Source organism: Phycodurus eques, chromosome 3 (genome assembly GCF_024500275.1).
Source record: "Phycodurus eques isolate BA_2022a chromosome 3, UOR_Pequ_1.1, whole genome shotgun sequence".
NCBI lineage: Eukaryota > Metazoa > Chordata > Actinopteri > Syngnathiformes > Syngnathidae > Phycodurus > Phycodurus eques.
The window spans coordinates 18526870-18548091 of record NC_084527.1 but is presented as its reverse complement, the minus strand read 5'-3'; the positions used below and the strand labels follow the sequence as shown (position 1 = coordinate 18548091).

At 41.9% G+C, this 21222-nt stretch overlaps 1 protein-coding gene across 4 annotated transcripts in view; it reads right to left on the bottom strand.

The window, feature by feature from the left end:
• atp8b5a (ATPase phospholipid transporting 8B5a) overlaps nt 1-19979 on the bottom strand; it is a 41471-nt gene extending 21492 nt beyond the window's left edge. For 2 of the 4 annotated variants that reach the window (XM_061672312.1, XM_061672313.1), the window contains exons 1-14: nt 19818-19978; nt 12342-12430; nt 12181-12239; nt 10526-10639; nt 10201-10299; nt 8451-8512; nt 6465-6537; nt 4334-4404; nt 4186-4268; nt 3956-4114; nt 3780-3868; nt 1993-2186; nt 1232-1440; nt 1098-1141 (exon numbers count right to left, since the gene is read on the bottom strand). In XM_061672312.1, the coding sequence (XP_061528296.1) occupies nt 1098-1141; nt 1232-1440; nt 1993-2186; nt 3780-3868; nt 3956-4114; nt 4186-4268; nt 4334-4404; nt 6465-6537; nt 8451-8512; nt 10201-10299; nt 10526-10639; nt 12181-12239; nt 12342-12384 (1299 nt within the window). In that variant the 5' untranslated portion in view covers nt 12385-12430; nt 19818-19978. Of the gene's footprint in view, nt 1-1097; nt 1142-1231; nt 1441-1992; nt 2187-3779; nt 3869-3955; nt 4115-4185; nt 4269-4333; nt 4405-6464; nt 6538-8450; nt 8513-8598; nt 8946-10200; nt 10300-10525; nt 10640-12180; nt 12240-12341; nt 12431-19817 lie in introns of those variants that run through there. The other 2 variants (XR_009768291.1, XM_061672315.1) reach the window with 2 other exon arrangements.
• Between the last annotated feature and the right edge of the window lie 1243 nt (nt 19980-21222).

Below are 21222 nucleotides of genomic sequence, written 5' to 3'. Positions count from 1 at the left end.
CGTCGATCCACTCCTTGTCCTCCCTTTGTGATACTTTTGTAAGAAGCAGTTGTCCAATGTGGACACGCCGGTAATGTCAGACGCTGGATATTTCTTTTCCAATATCCCGAACAATCAGTGTTACTGCTTTAACAAGTTAACATTCAGTGATTTCTGTAACAAAATACGGAAGTTCGTAACATTTGGGACGTCTGTATTTGTTTGATATTTACATTTGTTTGATGATCTTAAAGTGGGGAAACCATGCAAAAATATTAGTATTTGAGAAGGGGGCCAATATTTTTTCCACAGCACTGTATCTGCACTATTTGCACAATTGTCACAGTTCCAGATTATCGCACTACTCGTCACTTTAAACTTTCTTGAAGACTCTGCACCATTTGCACAATTGTCACTATACCAGATTATTGCACTATTACAGTGCTCTAAATTGCTTGAAGACTTTGCATCATTGTCATTGTATCAGCATTACCACATTACTGGTAACCTTTCATTGCTCAATGACTCTGTAGTGTGTTTTTACGTCCTCAAAGTACAGTCTATTTTGTCCCAGTGGCTGTCTGTTGTCGTACTACAGTGGCTCCAACTCTCAGAAACAAATTCCTTGTGTTTTTGATATACTTGCCAAATAAAGATGATAATGCTTCTGATTCTGTCCTAGCTTTTTTGGAACGCGTTGGCAGCATTAAATTCAAAGTGAGAGATTATTCGAGAAATAATAAAAATAAAAATAACAATAATGTTCATCACTTTGAACATTAAATGTCTTTGTAGTGTAGTTGTAAATTTTCAGGTCATCACAACAACCTTTTGGAATGATGGTAAAAAGTTTAACCTTGGTTTCATCGGACGCTAACACCTTTTCCCAAGTGTTTGCGAGATTTGTTATGGTACTATTGTTGATTAAGAAAAGCAGTCAGTATATTTTGGTTTGGGGGGGAAAACAAATAAAAAAATAAAAAAAAAAAAAATAAAACAGTCTGTGTTTCATAGTATACCCAGAAAGCTATGATTAACATGGCCAAGACCAAAGGTAAAGAAAGACAATTAATTAAATAAATACATACATAAATAAATTAAAACCTGTAAAAACTCACCTCATTAATTTCAAGTCTCTGGCCCATGTAGTCAAAAACATCACCTGTTAAAAAACACCAGTGGACAATTTACAGTAAGTGAATGTAACGACTTAACCGACAAGGCCTTTTATCAGGTGGTCTAGTTTCCTCACCGTACATCTTGCCATTGATGGAGCACTTGTTGAAGGTCATGATGTTTTGTGTCAGCGTGCCCGTCTTATCACTGAACACATACTTGATTTGGCCCAGCTCCTCATTCAGCGTGGTGGTGCGCGCCTCGGCAGGGGTGTCGCTGCGAGAGTGGTACATCTTCCGGTCCCAGTCAATGTAGAAGCTGTTGCCCAGGCGGATGAATTCCACACTGAAAAAAACAAACAACGCGATGGTTCTAATGGGCTTAAACGCAACATTCTTTATATGCTACTTTTAAGGGAACGTAATGCACAGGGTTGTTCCCCAAAATCTATGGCTCTTAACATAGCCAATTCTCACTCAAATAATCTGTAATTTTAACGGGTTGTGTAAAAACTACATAAATCCAATTCTTAAATTGAATGTTTTTTAATCTTTTCATTTTTCCAGGGTCAAGAATGACATTCACAAGCAACGAAATGGCATTTTGTGTGTTAGAAAATGCGTAGAAGAAAAAAGGAAAACATGTCGTGTCACAGGCGGTGCACATGTAACTTTGTGAAGTTCTTTGAAATTGTTTATAAAATCTCTGAATATGTTGTGGGAATGTAATTTACGCACCTTTTATAGTATGAAATGTTCACACTTTTCAAGTACTTTTAGGATCCGTTTTTGTCAATAAGTATTACACGCACTTTTAGGCTCTGTTCCAACCATAGAAGTGACATCAAAACCACAGAAAATACATTAGAGTCCTGTAAACATAGCACTTCGGTCTCACCTGACATAGAGGGAAATGGGCACCACAGTGTTGAGGATGATGACATAGGACCAGAAAGTGAGGAAGGATGAGAAAGCGGCATTGTTGCCGTTCTGCCTGGGCAAGAAGACTGTGAATGCAGAGCCCTCGCCCAGCTCCCAGCAGTAGTTCCCGATGGCCAGGATGGTGCACATGAACGTCAGGAAGCCAAAGATCTGCACATGGGATCATTGATTAACAATAAACAATAAGATGGGGGAGAAAAAAGGGGGTGCACCAAACCTAATGTGGTTGGGAGGAATACTGTAAGACAAGGATTCCCAGACTATGGTGCACCCATCCACTAGGTGCGCAATAATAAAAATGGCGGCCTGGAATAATAATTCATAGGGATACACTATAATTATCAGACCAATAATTATCAACCCGATATTGGAAAAAAATGACGTCACACTGATGAGTCCGAGACAAAAAAAACCTGCACAGTTAGCAAGCGCCATATCATTCAGAGGCGCGCTGGCACCAGCAGCCACCAGCCAAACTGCTGCCGTTGCATTGGCTCGTGACAGTAATGGATTTTTTTGACCAAATTTCCTCACCTATGACACATAAAATAGTCAATATCTGCACCAAATCAGCATATGATCACCAGCACTTTCCGAAATTACAATCATCCAGTGACTGAATTTGTTCACGGCAAAACCCAGCAACCTATGAAGGAGCGGACTCGCTTAGCAGCTCAAGCTGACAGAGGGGGAACGAGGGGGCGGTTTACCTGCAAGTGTAAGCATCGTTATCACGATGGGCTAATAGCTAAGGTAACAACAGCTAACTCTGCTACCTACAGTACCTGCTCGCTATCTTCCTTTCCAACAATCGCTCTCTGGGCAATGAATTTGATCATCTACAAATGGAATTCACATCAAAACACACAACAGCCCTCCTTCGTTCGTCAGGAGAATGTGGAAGTGTGTATCCAGCATCTGCCGGCTTGCTTGATCGGCACCAACACCCCCCCTACCGGGCCTCTTCACGCCTAAGCAGATAAGCCCAGAGTTCCTTCTCCCCAGGTAATTCGTCCAAGGGCCAACCAGAAGACATTATCTCTCCAGCGTGTCCGGAGATCCAAATCCCGGCCCCGCCTGTGTGGAGTTCGCATGTTCTCCCCGTGCCTGCGTGGCTTTTCTCCGGGTACTCCGGTTACCTCCCACATCCCAAAAACATGCATGGTAGGTTGAGCGAAAGACTCTATATTGGCCGTAGGCGTGAATGTGAGTGCGAATGGTGGTTTGTTTCTATGTGCCCTGCGATTGGCTGGCGACCAGTTCAGGGTGTACCCCGCCTCTCTCCCGACCCGAAGATAGCTGGGATAGGCTCCAGCACGCCCGCGACCCTAGTGAGGATAAGCGGTACAGAAAAATCGATGGATGGATGATTGCAGGTACATTTATACAAAGCATCTCATCTCAATCTCATTGTACTTGTGTGTAGTGCCAATAACAAAAGGCATTGTATTATAAGATGAGTTTAATATAAATCACAAATAGAGACAAAATACATAGTAGTCCATAAGTAGGAAGTCACATGTGAGCCTTCCATTGGGGGTCCTTGTTCTGAAAATAGTTTAAGACCCCTGATATAAACCATTAAACAAATAATATCAGATATTGGTATCGGCTTGGGAAAGCAGCAGGTTATTGGTATCGGTGGAAAAAAACTGTTATCACGCATTCCTTATAATTTAGACTGCTTAGTGTTTTTTCAAAACATGAAAAACGGGGTGCAACAACTCTGTCATGGATGCTCACACTGAGGACAAGGACGTTCATCAGACGGTCCACACTGGTCCTCTTGAAAGTGCTCTTGCCACAGTTCTGCATCAACTTGGTCTCTGGGCCTGGAATAAAAAACGACAACAAGGAGATGTAAGATGACTTCATATGGGAGACAATGACGTTCAGTCTAAGAAGAAGCGTTCTGGCACCTCCAAAGAGCACCAGTCCGAAGCACCACTCGGTGTTCCTCAGGGTGCACCCTCGCAGTAGGATTTTTTCATTGTCCAGACCGTACTTCTGCCCCGCGTAGGTCAGCGTCCCTGTGAAGCGGTCCAGCCGGTTGTTGGGGGGCTCGCAAAGGACTTCGCCTTCATGTCACAAACGCAAGGTGTTTGAGATGAATTCCGACGGCTTTCACGTTTTTTTTTTGTTGTCTTACCATTAAAGTCCGCCAGCTTGCTGACGTCATCTCCGAGGTCCCCAGTCACCGGCAAGGCCTGCCGCACCTTCAGGTTGGTCTCACTTAGGAATAGGAGAGACAAATTTAGCCAAACAACAACGGGGAGTGGACCAGGACCAAGACTTACCCATCCAGCTCAGCCGTCTCGATGTAGACTAGGTTGAGCGGTTCGCTGCTGGACAGCAGCAGGAGGTCAGCCTGGGAGACAGTTGGAATTAGGCAAGATTCTGACAATATGTTAACCTTGAGCAAAAATATCACAGTGCTATGTTATTTAAATTCCAGCTCAAAAATCCATTATTTTGAAAGATTTGGGTAAATAAAAAACTTTTTTTCCATTGAACATTTTCAAACATAATATAGAATATTTGGTACATTAATAAAACATATTTCATGTTAAGTTTAAATTAATGAATGAATAAATGAATAAATATGAACACTTCGTAAATAAAAATGTTCCATCAGTGGTGAGCTATTTTTTAGAACAGATCCGCTGGCTACTCGTGTTCCTTTGGGGCTATCTGGTGCCTGCGAGCACCATGTTGGAGATCCCCTGTACATAGTGCAACAAAAAAAATTATAAAATTAAAAAAGCAGACCAAACAAAGTGTTTACAATTAAAGTTAACTCTTTTAGGCTTTTGACTTTTTTTCTACTGAAGCAATTAAAAGTGAAAAAACAGGATCACTGCAAAAAACAACATCCATCCATCCATCCATTTTCCGTACCGCATACTAGTCGTGGGTGTGCTGGAGCCTATCCCAGCTATCTTCGCGCAAGAGGCGGGGTACACCCTGAACTGGTCGCCAGCCAATCGCAGGGCACATAGAAAGAAACATTCGCACTGACATTCACACCTACGGGCAATTTAGAATCTTCAATTAACCTACGATGCATGTTTTTGGGATGTGGTAGGAAACCGGAGTACCTGGAGAAAACCCACGCAGGCATGAAGAGAACATGCAAATTCCACAGAGGGGAGGCCGGATTTTAACCCGGGTACTCAGAACTGGGAAGCAGATGTGCTAACCAGTCAACCACCGTGCCACCACAAGAAAATATAAGTTAAATTATGTACAAACAAAAGAAAAAAAAAATCCCCATCCAGTTAACTTATCTACAGTGGATATTGCCATTGAGAAACACTAACTGCCTCAAGGTTTGAAGAGCTAATCAGGTTTCTTCTGTCTGTCTGTCTGGAAATTATCTGCCCTGTTTTGGAGAAGATTCTCTCAGAAGGGACTGTTAGCCACAGTTCCATTAGACACACTGGCACCTTTGTTAAAAAATGTTTTTACTCCAGAATTTGTATTGTCAATACAATTGAACTGTCTCCTTTTCCTGCTAGTGTAACTTGTTTCCTTATCTGCATGTTCGTCTCACGTCTAACCCTCCCCTCCACATGTGTGCACTGCCGCTCCTCCCCCATTGCTCAGCTGTGAAGGAAGGGGGGGGAAAGGCAGCATAAAGCTCTGCTCATTAAAATCAAAGAGAGGCTGACTGTTTAGCGCATGAAAAATCTTGTCTTTGCAAGCAGCCAATCATATTGCAGCAACCCCTCCTCCAATTAAAAACAAGTTAATTACCAGTAATGGACATTGTTACGGTAGTTGAAACCTTGACTTTTCGAAACCGCAGTATACCTTTAACATGGTAATTGTAAATCGCATTCACCTGCTGCGCTAACAGCTTACCTGATTTATTTATTTATTCATTTGATAGATAATACAGGCACAGAGCTAGTTTTGTTAGCTTGGATAGCTAAGCTTGCTAGTGATCACTGACAGCAACTAGGCCTCACCTTTGTAGCATAACGTTAGCATTTTGCATACCAGGCAAACAAGGAGTACCATTATTTTCACAAATAATATGAGCCTGGAGCCAGCCTTGTTAGCTCTGGCGACAGTAACTAGGCCTAGTGTTAGTAGCATAATGTTAGCATTTTGTAGACGAGCTAAATCCATACTATTATTTTACAGATAATACAAGCATGGAACTAGCCTTGATGTTATAGCTGGCAAAGACTTGGCTAGTTTTTGTTTTCAGAGCCTGGAGGTGAACTATAATCCGGTATATGCGGTAACCTACCAGTTCCTCCCGGTTTGGGTGAATGGGGAAGGGGACTGCGACAAAGCAACTATAGGGACTTTAAACTTCTACAATGTTCTGTACTCCACTGTGATTGGCCAGCCTGTGTTCATTGCGGCCAATTGAGGCATGGCGTCTTCTAGAAATTCTGGGGGGACTCAATGCCTCACCGTGACAAACTGGTTGTTTTCGAGCTTGATAATGTCTCCCACCTGCACATCCATCCACTTCTCGCTGTTCAGTCTGGCGGGAGGAAACAGGATGTTAGGTTTGATTGCAAAACAAATGAAGTGTTTGTATTTCAGGAAATAAACCCAGCCCAAATCCGGACGTCGGATAGCGGTAGCTGTACTGACGACTCGAAATTTTTGGAGTGTTTCCCGTTGTTACTTTGTTGGAATACAGAACAATCAATCGGCTCGCTTAATGAGTGATTTTGCTTAAACAGACTGACTTCTACTCAGTCTGTATTTCTGCTTTCAGCAAACTATTACCAGTAACCAGCAGAAAACATTCACAACCAACTTGTTGCCTAACGGTCTGCTGAAGAAATCCTAACAGGAATTAAAATGAAATGTTTTGTAGCAGTGACTACATTTCAAAGTCATTAACGGGCAGCAACCAGTGCAGTTAAGACAGAGCCAACTAGCTGCCTAAACAGAGGAGGTCATAACAGGAAGAAAAATGTAATGTTTTGTGGCTATCACCGCATCGCAATGCAATAGATATATTTATGGGGTTTCACTACTTGGTAGCAAAAATATTTACTCCGTGTCGCCATCGTGTACATTATATTTTAATCCAAAAGCTAGTTTATTTTTAGCCTTGTTGCGTGTCTTTCTTTGTGGTACTGTAAATATCTGACCGCCGATCAAGTTATTAAAAAAAAAAAAAAAACGTCGGCGGTGTGGGACAGACAACACGTCTGAGAAAGACAACACGTAATGCCCAGATAAGACTACAAAACAGACGTCGCGGGCGTGCTGGAGCCTATACCAGCTATCATAGAGCAGGACGTGGGGTACACCCTGAACTGGTTGCCAGCCAATTGCAGGGCACATACAAACAAACAACCATTTGCACTCACATTCACACCTACGGGCAGTTTAGAGTCTCCAATTCATGCATGTTTTTGGGATGCCCGGAGAAAACCTACGCAGGCACGGGGAGAACATGCAATACAATTAACAACTCTGAATTCAGACAAAACCGTTTACACTTTTAATATACAGGCTGGGCATTTAATCAAATTTTAATCATGATTTCAATTTTGGCCTCTCACAATTATAAAAACATTATAATTACAACAAGCGGTGCCGGTTGCATGCGGGTGCAGCCGCAGGTGAATGCCCGCCCCCTATTTGAGAGTTTGACAGCAAAAGAAAAGAATACTTACATCGCTGATAAATTATTGACCTAAGTACTGTATTTTTTTTCTTTTGCCGATGAACTAATGCAGGGGCAACGTGTCCTGAAGTTTCATCGGTGTCCGTGCTCCACGCTCAGCTGCCAGAGTGCAGACACGGGAACAATCCTCTATTTTATTCAAAATGCTTAAACTTTAACGTCAATAAAATCCAAAATATTGGAGTGATCGTTCTGATAATTTCAGAGGTTGAAGTGGGCATACGTAGAGATCTCCACATAAAATTTGGTGATGACTGATTGCAGATTTGTCACATTAAGCCACATTACAGGTTTTCTATATAGTATCGTCAGGTTTCCAATGAAATCGTACATGTTCAATTTCACTGCAACTCCACGAGACGTCACCGCAACCAGCAGAGACTCGAGTCGCCATCAGGTCGTCCGCTTGTCTCCAGGCCAGTGAGCTAAGGGTCTAACCGCATCGGCTCAACACCCATAACATCAATCATTTTTGTTGGTTGAGCTTGCAAGCCTCATGGATAGGAACTAGGCCTCACGTTAGTAGCGTAATGTTAGCATTTTGGTTACAGAGCTAATGGCAACAGCCATATAGGGCAGTGGAGTCTTCTGCCTCGAATTCTGCCAAGCAACAAGCGTTAATTTACATAGTCCCACTCACTGGACATACGCTAAACCACCTAAGTAACTACAGGAATATTGTTGTTGTTGTTTTTGTTGGGGTTTTTTTGCATTCTGTTGACCTGAAAATTTAAAAAAAAAATACTTACTTTCCATCGATGAGGACTTGGACTCTTCTGTTGTTGACTTGATTGTCACTCCGGTGGCGATTCTAGAAGCAAAGGAAAGATAAAATGTTAGATTTTTTACCCGCTTTTCCGCATTCTAGTTCATTAAAGTCTGTGACTCTCTGTGTACCTGAGCTAATGTTTAAGCTACAAGATCAGGTTATAGCTCTTTATACTCCAGCGCTCTCACGTGACCGACGCATTGGCCCGCACGTCCCATCTGCGTCACTTGACACGCACACGGCAAAAATTGTTGCTGGGCGTAGAATGCCGCGGTGATCATCTCTCGTGATTGATCAGTTTTAGTCACATGCTGTGATGACATACTCAGCGTGGTACGTAGAACCCCTTGGTTCTACGTACCATCTACGCCACTGGCTTCTTGGTCGATTTTACAGCATAATTAAACGTATCATCTGGTCATCTAGGTCAATTTGCTCTAGCAGACACTGTTCCACGATCGCCATTGTTGTTGCTTTGTTCCTTGTTCCGGAAAGGAAAGTAAAAACAGCTACCGGAATTGCCCATAAATGCAGAGGAAACTCCACCCTGTGATGTCCTAGCCAATACCAGCCTTAGCGACACCCCCAACTTGAAGGAGAACTGCAGTACATTTTCAAAACTGCACGCGTGGGTTGCGGTCAAGTATAAAGGCAAACTGCGCGCGGGATGGCCACAGTGACGTCAGCGTGGTCACCGCCCGCGAGAGTATAAAGAAGCCTTTAGTCTTTGTTTCTCACCTTCCACATTAGCGCTCCTAAACCATTAGAGTAAACGGTCATGAGTGTGGCTTGCAATGGGAAGTAGTTGAGTTTCTTCAACAGCGCAACATAATAGCTCGTCAGAAAAATGGGGAACAAGAAGCATGTTGTGAAATCAGGGTGACGCAACTGGCCATTTAAGGGGAATTTAGTCAGTTCCTATGCTTCTGCACATGATAGTACAAGTTTTCAGCAATAAACTAGATTTGACTCACAGTCAAATATAGTTTTATCAATTCATTTTCAATTTTACATATTTCAAATGTATTTCTTATTTTCATTCATTCATTTAGTTATTTCAACTATATTGATATTAATTTGCGTATATATTTGTTATTTTTTAAAATCCATTTTCTGAGCCGCTTATCCTCACAAGGGTCGGAGGAGTGCTGGAGCCCATCCCAGCTATCATCGGGATGGGCTCCAAACTCATTTTTATTAATTCATGAATACATTTTGTAGATGTTCTTATTTGTATTTATTTTACTTATTAAATCTGTGAAAAGTCATTTTTTATTCATTTATGTATCTGTTGAATGTCTTTATTTTGTATTATTTTTATTCATTTATTTATTTAACTAACTATGGACAAGAGGATGGGTACACACCCTGGACTGGTTGCCAGAGGTCGCTCTTTTTATGACATTTGTTCCATTGATGTATTTATAAAAATCGCTGTAAAATAGCTGCAAAGTCATCTTTGGTCATTCTAAGTCAACTGAAGTGCAGTTATTTACTTTTTATTCATCGACTTTACCAAACTTCAATCAAATCAATACAGTTTATGCTTAGACCTTAGAATGTCTTTAAAAAAATACAAATCTATTTCATCATTACAAAATAAGTTTATGTTAAATATTACATTTGCATAACTGGGAGGACTCACTAGGTTAACAAATATGGATCCTTGTCCTATCAAAGAAGGACTAAATAGGTGTTAGGCAACAGATTAAGGTAGGTGAGGCGCTTACAATGTCATCAGTGGCGTCCTTGGCGGCGGTGACGGACAGCACCAGCACAAGAGGCACCACAGTGGTGAACCAGGAAAGTGATGAGATCTCAGGAATCACCTGATGGAAAATAGATTAAGTTAAGCACAGTTAAAGTCCCTGTAAAGTGAAAATGTCTGTCTAAATTTGACACACCAAAAACAAGTGTTGTTAACGACTGCCAAATATGCCAAAATTTCCAAGTCTATAAAATGAGGCTTAAAATGAATGAACAATCAAGTACCAACTAGCTGTCTAAACAGGCTACAGAGCAACACCTAACAGGAGCAAGGGCATCCTGGCATACCTGGAGCACCAGCAGGAACAGAAAGTAGGCATTAGCGATCCTCTGAAACTGCTCAAAGAGGTTGAGAGGTAGGAAAGTGAAGAAGTTGTATTTGGAGGTCTTGATGGCGTTCGTCTGGTAGGGAGGAAGCACACAGCAAGCTTTTGGTGTTATGTAACAACTTTGTAGGCTCACCACCTGTGGGATGGGCCAAGAGGGTCTGGTGCGTGGTGAGGTGTGTGACAGCCGAAGGCAGGGGCCTTGGCAGTCCGATCCCCAGCTACACCTCTACGCTCTAGTGATGTGGAATGTCACCTGACTGGCAGGGAAGGAGCCCGAGCTGGTGTGCGATGTTGAGAAGTTCCAACTAGATAGACTCGGGCTCACCTCCACAAACAGCTTTGGTTCTGGGACCACTCCTCTTGAGAGGGGTGCCTCCCTCCGCCTTTCGGTGTGGAGGGGGGTCCTGAGAGTTGTTTGTGCCTATGTACCAAACAGCAGTTCAGAGTACTCACCCTTTTTGGAGTCCTCAAACTCAAACATATTGTGAGGGTCTGTTAAGAACCTCTGGCAGAGTCCCTTGTCAAGAGGAGCTTCAATTCCCACCTGGAGACAGAATTTCTAAGCGCAGCCGAGGTGTTCAGGGGGTCCGGTTTGTTGACATCAGTATTATGATCCTGCTTTTTGCAGAGTATGTGGTTCTGATGGCTTCATCAAGTCATGATCTTTAACTCGCGCTGGAGTGGTTCACAGCAGAACGTGAAGCGGTTGGGACAAAAATCAGCACCTCCAAATCTGAGGCCATGGTCCTCAGTCGGAAAGGGAGGCGTGACCTCTCCAGGTCGGGGATGAGATCCTACCCCAAGTGGAGGAGTTCAAGTATCTTGGGGTCTTGTTCACGAGTGAGGGAAGAATGGAACGGGAGATCGACAGACAGATCGGTGCACCGTCTGCAGTGATGCGGACTTTGTATCGACCCATCGTGGTAAAGAAGGAGCTAAGCCGAAAGGCGAAGCTCTCAACTTACCGGTCGAACAAGATCCCGGATACAAGCGCCCGAAATGGGTTTTCTCCGGAGAGTTTCCGGGCTCTCCCTTAGAGATAGGGTGAGAAGTTCGGTCATCCGGGAGGAGCTCAGAGTAGAGCCGCTCCTCCTCCACATTGAGAGGAGCCAGATGAGGTGGCTGGGGCATCTGATTCGGATGCCTCCCGGACGCCTCCCTGCTGAGGTGTTCCGGGCATGTCCCAGGACACGCTGGAGAGACTATGTCTCCCAGCTGGCCTCAGAGCACCTCGGGATCTCCACAGAAGAAGTGGCTGGGGAGAGGGAAGTCTGGGCGTCCCTGTTAAAGCTGCTGCCTCCGCGACCAGACCTCGGTTAAGCGGAAGAAAATGGATGGATGGAATATTTCTAGACATTCTATTTATTGCTGTTGTGCAAGAGGGATTTCTCCTGGCTGTTTTGTTTGTGTAGAAGGCTATAGGAAATGTTTAACTAGTGGAGGCTCAGAGGCAGTGGGAGTGAGACCCTCATCGTCCAGGTGGTTGTGATCAGCAGCTGGACTGCTTCCTCGCCCACAAAAAGTACACAAACAATGGGTCGCCGTTCTTGGTGCTTGTGTAACAAAAAAAGAGCAAAAGAAAAAGCAAAACACTACAAGGTGATTGACACTTACAGCATATTTAAAGGAGAGATTGTATTCCCGGTCATTAGCCCGAAGCTTCCTCTCCACCTCTGACATCGGGGGGAAAAAAAAAAAAAAAACAATCATGATCAATGTTCATTTATAAAAATGTTAAAAATTCTGTATCAAAATGCAAGCCTCATCAAGCTTACCTCGCTCTTTCTTCCTGACACAATTGAGACCAAAGAACGACATCTTCTTTTCAGCTCTGCTATCAGTCCATCATCGTCACAGCCATTGTCTGCGGAAAAGCATCAATGTTAACACGTATTTTAACAGGTCTGGATTGTCCTGATATTGCCGAGAAGATCAAAGCACAGACTGAGCATCCAATCAAATCACTGTGATGTTCAGAGGCAATAGGGGCCATATTTGAGGTGAGCTATTTATTGGTTCGGCTATATAGTGCTGCCTTTAAATACAGAGTGACTCAACTTTCGACTTTTTCCAGATAAGAGCCATCGTTAGGCCAATTTATTGGTTTGACTTTCGAACAAAAATTTTAGATACGAGCGCTGTATGGTGGCGGTTTACTCAACTAAACTCACTTCAGCAGCAGTTTGGCAAAAAAGAGGCCCCAAGCTGTTTGATGCCACTACCAATTCAAGAGTACTGTAAAACTCAACATAAAAAAGAGAATTACACATATTTAAGTAAACCACATTAACGAAAGTCTGATAGCTTAATGCTAACACATAATGGAAAATGCCACAGATGGGCTAACAAATCTAGCATCCATATTGCGGTAATTATAAACAACTTACATTTGAACACAAATGGTAGCAACACATGCAGTTTACTGTCAGTCTGAACATAAAATAAAGAATTACACGTGTATTTAAAACAACCACACAACTTATCTTTTGCAAGCTTTATACTACACACAATGCACAACGCAATAGACGGGCTCATGATTAGAATGGATAGTCACAGTGTTATAACACTTTAAGCAATGGATATTTGAACACAAACCATCACCACAAACTGTTTGATTCTTTACCTTCTGTTTAATTATGTTATTACTATATGTTTTATGAAGTACAAACACCAATTCCAATTAAGTTGTAAAAAATGTAAATAAAAACAGGAAAGCATACAAGGAAAGAGGTTAGCTAAGAAGAAGTGGGAGACAGGACTGAGGAGAGGAGAAAAGAATACACGGAGATGCGACATAGAGCGAATGTAGAAGTGGCCATGGCCAAACAAAAGGCATATGATGACATGTATGCCAGGTTGGACAGTAAAGAAGGAGCGAAGCTCTATACAGGTTGGCCAGACAGAGGGATTGAGGCAGTCGGTCCTGATGACGTACTCTACCTGTAGTGGTACGGAAGCATCTAAAAGAGGGAGTGGTGGATCTTTTGACCAGGTTGTTCAACTGAATTCTAGAAGATGACAAGATGCCACAGGAATGTAGGAAAAGTGTGCTGATGCCCATTTTTAAGAATAAGGGTGATGTGCAAAGTTGTGAGAACTATAGAGGAATAATGTTGATTAGCCACACAAGTGATGGGAAAGAGTAGGGAGGCTAGACTGAGGACAGAATGAAGTATTTATGAGCAACAGTATGGTTTTAGAGTACCATACAGAGTTTTAAGAGTACCACAGATGCATTATTTGCATTGAGGGTGTTGATGGAGAAGGTCAGAAGGAGCTGCATGTGTTCATATTGTCATGTGTGTGTGTGTGTGTGTGTGTGTGTGTGTGCGTGTGTGCCAGGTTTTGTCTTCCTCTCTCGTTTCTCACACACCTGCTCCTGTGAGCATCTTCACCACCTGTGCCTCGTTCACCCTAATTACCTATTGTATTTAACCTCGTGTCTCATTCCCTCTCGTTGCCAGTTCGTTGTACCTTGTCGTCACGTTCCAGCATTCCTTGTCACAGACTCACAGTAAGACTTTGACCCTGTTCCGATTATCGACCTTGCCTCATGTTCTTGGATACTGTTGCCCTTCTTGGATTGCCTGCCCGTGTACCGACCTATGCCCGTCTATTAAACCTCTCTTTTTGGAAACTGTCCATTTGTTTTGGAGTCTTGCATTTTTGGGTCCTAGCCTCTGTTCCGTTCATGACACATATGTGTTCACTGTGATGGGTTAAATGCAGAGAACAAATTTCGTGTGCATGCATGCATGTTCATGACAATAAAAGGTGATTCTTCTTCTTCTGGCTAAGCAGGCTCACAGGCTTTCCCAGCTGAAATTAACAGCCCATTGGGGAAGAAAAGACCCACGCCGAATTGAAACACGCATATTTATTACTGCGACGTACGCTTGAAGTGTCAATGGTCAATGTGTCATGCAATTCAAATTAGTTTTTGCAGCTAGCTACTGTATACAGCACTTTATCTCCACCATCACAGTGCCCAAAACACTTGACAAAGCCTCACATTCACCCACTCACACAAATTCATACACCAATGGGCAACTGCTGCCATGCAAGGCGCTGCCAGGCCCACTGGGAGCAAATTAGGGTCCAGTGTCTTGCCCAAGGACAATTCGACATGCGGACAGTCGTAGCTGGGATTCGAACCAGTTACCCTTCGGTCACTGGACAGCCTGCTCTACCTACGGATCCATAGCCGCCCACAATAATATGTGACAAGTATACTGTATCACTAAATCACTTACAGTATTTTCAGTGTTTGGTGACACCATGCCTATGTTAGCTTAGCGATTAGCATGGCTTTCCTGTCCTCCCCCTCGTGATAACGATACTTGTAAGTGTAGCATATTCGGTGCCATGGAGGCGATGATTCGTGACTTATAATGCGTTGTTCAGAAAGCTACTGACCGCTCAAAGGGTTTTATCTACTGTAATCTTTAGAAACATGCAAAGCATATTTTAGCGATGTAAACCGAGAAATGCAGTAACAAATACCTCATTTTACGTCGGATTTTGCAATATGATACCGGTATTTTGGTCTCCGATGGGACTTAAAATCAACACCATTATCGTTTCCATATTAATGTTGAAAACGCTGTTTATTTTGTTTTGTTTTTTTGCTTTGTCATCCATATGAAAAAAGGTTTTGACAAAGAAAACATTTCCTGTTTTGACTAGATTGTTGATGTGAACATAACCTCAGATCACATTCCTTTGATGAGTCATCCGGAATTAAGAGAAAGTGGCCATGCCCGTAGCATACTTCCATTTAACAATGGACTACTGTGACAAATGAAGCAGCAGCTGCATTTCCTTTGGTACGTCTAATAGCAAACTGAGTGAAAAGGCCTCTTTCGGGGGGAAAAAAAAGTTCCTTTTTTGTACAGGACAAAGTTTTTGCTTTGAAAAGTAAAAAAAAAAGAGTTTAATGTTGTCCTTTAATGAAACACCTCCCGCTTGGACTTTTGAGGAATGCTCCAACATCTTTCCAAGCTCACTTTTGTACTGCAGCGCTTTATCAGCAGCTCTTTTTTATCAAATCCGCAAGCTAATAATAACAACAAGTCACCAAACACAGTGTCTGTGATTCATCCCACCTGCTCACTACCGTTCCTGTCAGATATGAACATTTCAACTATGTCTGCCTCAGCTTTGAGCCCACCTCTGGGAAATCCACAAACCAAATGTGTGTTTTGTGTCCATCCCCAAAAATTCTGGGACTTCAACAAAGCTAATATATGTTTTTGTAAACAAATGACAAAGCAAGTACCATATACAATATTAAGTACATGTATACTGTACTTTTTTTTTTTTTTTTTAAACACTGGAGCTAATTTAGTCTTCAACGAACCGAACACATTTTTGTAAACATGAAAGACCACTTAAGACAAATTAAGAGTCTCCAACACACTTAAATGTACCATTCATGTTTTTGTAACATCAAAGTTAGACTCTGACAGAGCTAAGGTGTTTTTTAACTTTTTGACGCGATGTCGGCGCGACAATGGCAACTCTCAGCCAGATACTCAGGAGTGCAGCACAGGGAGACATGAACAATTGAGCTCTGAATAATTCACTTGAGCCATCGGGCCTCGTCTCATCTTACTTGATTAAACCCCTGACCTTTTAATTGACCTCTGCGGATGAATAATTACATTCATTCATTGAAGATCAAATTAATGACTTCTATAAGCCTTTTAATGTCCATGAAAGACTTTTAAGTTACAATAAACTACTGTGAACAGTATTACCTTATTAAAATTATGTGGAAATTGTTGCAAAAATTATTTTTAATGACTTTCAATTCACCTAATGTAGATGTTTTTGTAAACATTTTAGACAAATTGTGGTCTTGTTTTGGTAACTTAACTCTTTACTAAACCTAACATAAGTTTTAGTAATAGTGAAGGCAAGCTTGTCTTCAAAGGATCTAACGTACGTTTTCGCAACAGTGAAGGCAATTTACAGCCCTCAATGAAACTAACGTATATGCTTTTCTAAACGTTTAAATGACTCAGTCTTTGATAAGCCTAAGCAGTCTTTTTATTACAAGACTGTTTCGAGTCTTCTGTAGACCCATCAAATGCGCTTTTGTAATAATGACGATAATTTCAAGCATGTTTTTGTAAATCTTTTAAACGAATTAGGATTTTCAACAAACCAAACGTATTTGTTTGTGTAACACTGAACACAATTAAGTCTTCAATGAAGATAACATGAGTTTTTTTGTACTACTGAAAACAATTTAGTCGTCTATAAACCTAATGTACCAAGTTTCCGTAAACAATGTAGACAATTTTGAGTTTTCACTAAACCTAATAAATGTGTTTTTGTACCATTGAAGACAATTCAGTCTTTATTGAACCAAATGTACATATTTTTGTAAACATTTGACATGAATTAACAGGGTCCGACATTATTCCGGTATTCCGGTTTCCTTCCACACCCCAAAAACCTGCATGGTAGGTTAATTGAAGACTCTAAATTGCCCGTAGGTGTGAATGTGAGTGGCAATGGTTGTTTGTTTATATGTGCACTGCGATTGGCTGGCTACCAGTTCAGGGTGTACCCCGCCGCTCGCCCAAAGTTAGCTGGGATAGGCTCCAGCACGCCCACGACCCTAGTGAGGATAGGCGGTATGGAAAGTGGTTGGATGGATGTCCCCTTTAAATGAAAGATCTTAGTATTTAAATGTAGTTTTTAATTTTTAAATTGTTCCTCCAGCCCGCCCACGACCCTAGTGAGAATAAGCGGTACGGAAAGTGAATGAATGATTGAATATATTAAAATGACATTTTTTCCATTAACCAATTATGATTCAGTTAATGGTTTGGTCCAGGACATGTCAAAAAATAAGGGGAAATGTTGAGCATGGTTTTCCAAAGTGAAGTAGATGTTTGCAAATTAGATATATAATTCAATATATATACAAATATTTAAATACAATATAACATTTAATATAAAACTATATATTATTTAAATATACTTAATATATAACATGTATGGGATAGCGCCCCGCGACCCTAACCAGGATAAGCGGTGTTGAAAATGGATGGAAAATATGTATTCTATTGACGAAGATTTCACCAGATGTTGGGAACAACCCAAGTAATCCATTCATAGAAAAAAAGTAGACCAAATAGGCTCAGAAATTAAGTAATAATGTGAAATCACACAGGAAAAAAGTATTGAACACGCAACTGGTATTTATTTAATACTTTGTACAAAAGCCTTTGTTTGAAATGACAGCTTCAAGACGCCTCCTGTATGGAGAAACTAGACGCATGCATTGTTCTGATGTGATTTTGGCCCATTCCTCCACACAAGCGGTCTTCAAATCGTGAAGGTTCCGTGGGCTTCTTTTATGAACCTTGAGCTTGAGTTCTTTCCACAGATTTTCGATTGGATTCAAGTGAGGCTGGGCCATTCTAGCAGCTTTATTTTTGTTCTTTGAAACCAATTGATAGTTTCCTTGGCAGTATGTTTTGGATCATTATCCTACTGAAATGTCCACCCTCATTTCATTTTAATCCTCCTCGTAGATGGCAGCAGATTTTTGTCAACAATGTCTGTACATTTGCGCATTCATCCTTCCTTCTATAATGTGAAGTTCACCAGTACCATTTATTGAAAAGCAGCCCCACACCATGTTCCCACCTCCAAACTTCACTGTTGGTATGGTGTTTTTAGGGCAGTGATTCCCAACCAGTGTGCCGTGGCACGTTAGTGTGCCGTAAGCGCTTCTCAGGTGTGCCGTGGGAAATGATAAATTTTACTTAGTTGCTCAAAAAAAATTGACAAGAAATTTGTTCATCTATTTATGCCAGTGAGGTATAATGACAGACAGAACAAATAAATGCTCTTCTAGTAGATGGCAGGAAGTACATACAGTAATTAATGTATCCACTTTTTGTGACATTCTTGGTTGTTGGTGTGCCGTGAGATTTTTTTTTTTGTAATATATGTGCCTTGGCTCCATAAAGTTTGGAAATCACTTTTTTAGGGTGACGTGCAGTGCCATTTCTCTTACAAACGTGGTGTGCATTATGGCATCCAAACAGTTCAATTTTGCTCTCATCTAACCAGACGATATTCTCCCAGTATTTAACTGGCGTGTCTAAATGTTGCGCAGCAAACTTCAAACGAGCCTTGACATTCTTTTTTTCCCCAGCAATGGGGTCTTGCGTGATGAGTGAGCATACAGGCCATGGTGGCGGAGTACATTACTCCCCGTTTTCCTTGTGACCACAGTACCTGCTAATTCCAGGTCTTTTTGAAGCTCTCTACAGGTGGTCCTCGGCGCTTGGACAACTCTTCCAATTATTCTTTGCACTCCTCTGTCAGAAATCTATCGAGGGCGCACCTGATTGAGGCAAATTTATGGTGGTATGATTGGCTTTCCACTTGCGTACTGTATTATGGGCCCAACCGCGCTCACTGGAACGTTCAGAAGCTTAGATATGCGCCTGGTACCAATGTCATCGTTATGTTTCGCAACAATTAGTTTGTGATGGTCTTGAGAAAGCTTTCTGCTCTTACCCATCATGAGATGCGTCTTGACTCACACCTTGACAATGAGACCTTTTTGTAGCCCATCAATTAGGACTGAACCAGCCTATAGTCATTCGCACTGTCAAGGGCCTGGATTGCTGTTCGATTATTAATAGATTTTAGGTGTTGTCTTGGCTTTCCATGACTTTTTGAACCTCCCTTTCTTCATGAGTTAGATACATTTTCGAACTGTGTCATTTCACATTTTTACACACAACATATTTGTTCTACTTTATTTGGATGCATGGATTACTTGAGTTGTTCCCAACATCTGGTGAAATTTTCTTTTGAAGTATATTTAGTGAGAAAACTGGTGACGTGTTAAGTACTTATTTCAGCCGCTGTATAAGAGAGAGAGAGAGCGAGAGAGCGAAAGAATGGAAGCCTAATTTGCTTAGATTTTAGCCTACAACCGGAGTGTACTGTAGCCTCAGTGACATCAGCAAAATATTGTGAATGAAGATATTAATGTGTCACGTTAAAAGATAGTGTCATACCGCCGACAAATTAAGTCTAAGAAACCTTAGAAAGTTTGAAAACGTAGCACCAAGCACTTTATACACTAACATTCAACACTTTCCATTAAACCGTCGCTAAAAATGGGGCATTTCGTCGAGAAGCTGATTAAGGCCGACTTTCTTTCTCCGCAACTTCACTAACTTTCAAGAGCCCAAAAACACATCTCCGCTCACCGGGGACGGGGGTCGACTTATCTCGAGTCCCGTTCTGAGGAGGCGCCGCTGTTCTTGGGGATGAAAAGACGTCCTCTCGCTTTGAGGAGGCACAATGAAGGAATAACTGTTTGCCTTCTGTTACCGCTACTCTTCCACCACTCGACCACTCCCCTCCTCTCATGTTCAGCCCTCCTCTGTTTCCTCTCTTGTCCCCTCCCTCCATTGCAGCTCTTGAGACCCAAAAAAAGGTGACTCTAACCAACTTAATTTGAGGAGTTCAAATCCAATCATCGCGCGTGAGGCTTCGACAGATCTCGCGAGATTTTAGCTTAGCGATTCAACGAAACGATTAACGCCACAGAAGGGTAACCACATAGATATGGATACTAGATACTCGAACCCGCTTTAGCAGCCCGGCTAACTGTCGTGCCTGCATGGCGGCCATATGTTGGAGAGGTTGACGATCTCATCAGAGGCAATGCACGGACATGGAAATTAGGTCGTAACTTGCTCATTTCTCAACTCATTTTTTCATTAGGTTTACTTTTTGTCAACGCCAAAGCGTGTGCTATTAATACATAACATTTGAACACACACACCCCCGACACCCTTTTTTTTTTTTTTTTTTAAACCTGTGACCTTATCGTAATTGTACGGTGCTGTACAGCTTGTTCGCAACCGTATTCCAGCACAGTGTACCGGAATCCTTGATTTTTAGTGTAGTTGCCGTCCACGTAACGGAATGCACTGACGACTATGACCTCCCAATCTTAGCATCGACGTAGGCACGCAGTTGAAAAGGGGCTTGTCTAACCTAGCTAGTATTTTTTCTGGGTACCAGCATAGATATGAACACTAGATCCACCAGCGCTTACTGTAGCAACCTGGTTACCTAACGTGCCTACGTGGCGGCCATGTTGGGAAGGTCGACGTTCCCATCAAATGCAATGCATTGACATTAAAATGCATTAAAAAGAAGTCGTAACTCGCTCATTTCTCAACCAGTTTCCATGAGGTTTACTTTTTTGTCAATGATTGTGCCTATGGTATCGATATATAAAATTTCGGAAAAAAAGTTCCTGAACATCTCTCTCTGTGAAACGTTACCCCCAGTTCCCTTGTTGTAATTGTATGGTAGTGTGCATCTGTATGCAGTACAATCTGCTGGCATCCTCATTTTTTCGCGTTTCTTGTCGTCCACACACATGGAATGCGCTGACAACTTTTATCTCCTAGGGTAGCATCGCCGTAGGAACGCAGTTTAAAAGAGGAGTGTCGTATTTATGTATTCATATCTGTCGGTACGAGAGATGGCAAAAAGTGTGATTATTTTTACATTGAATACTTTATTTAATTGAATGGGTATTTCTTTATCGGAAAGAAATTATATAAAATTTGATATAAACACCTACACTGTTTTATT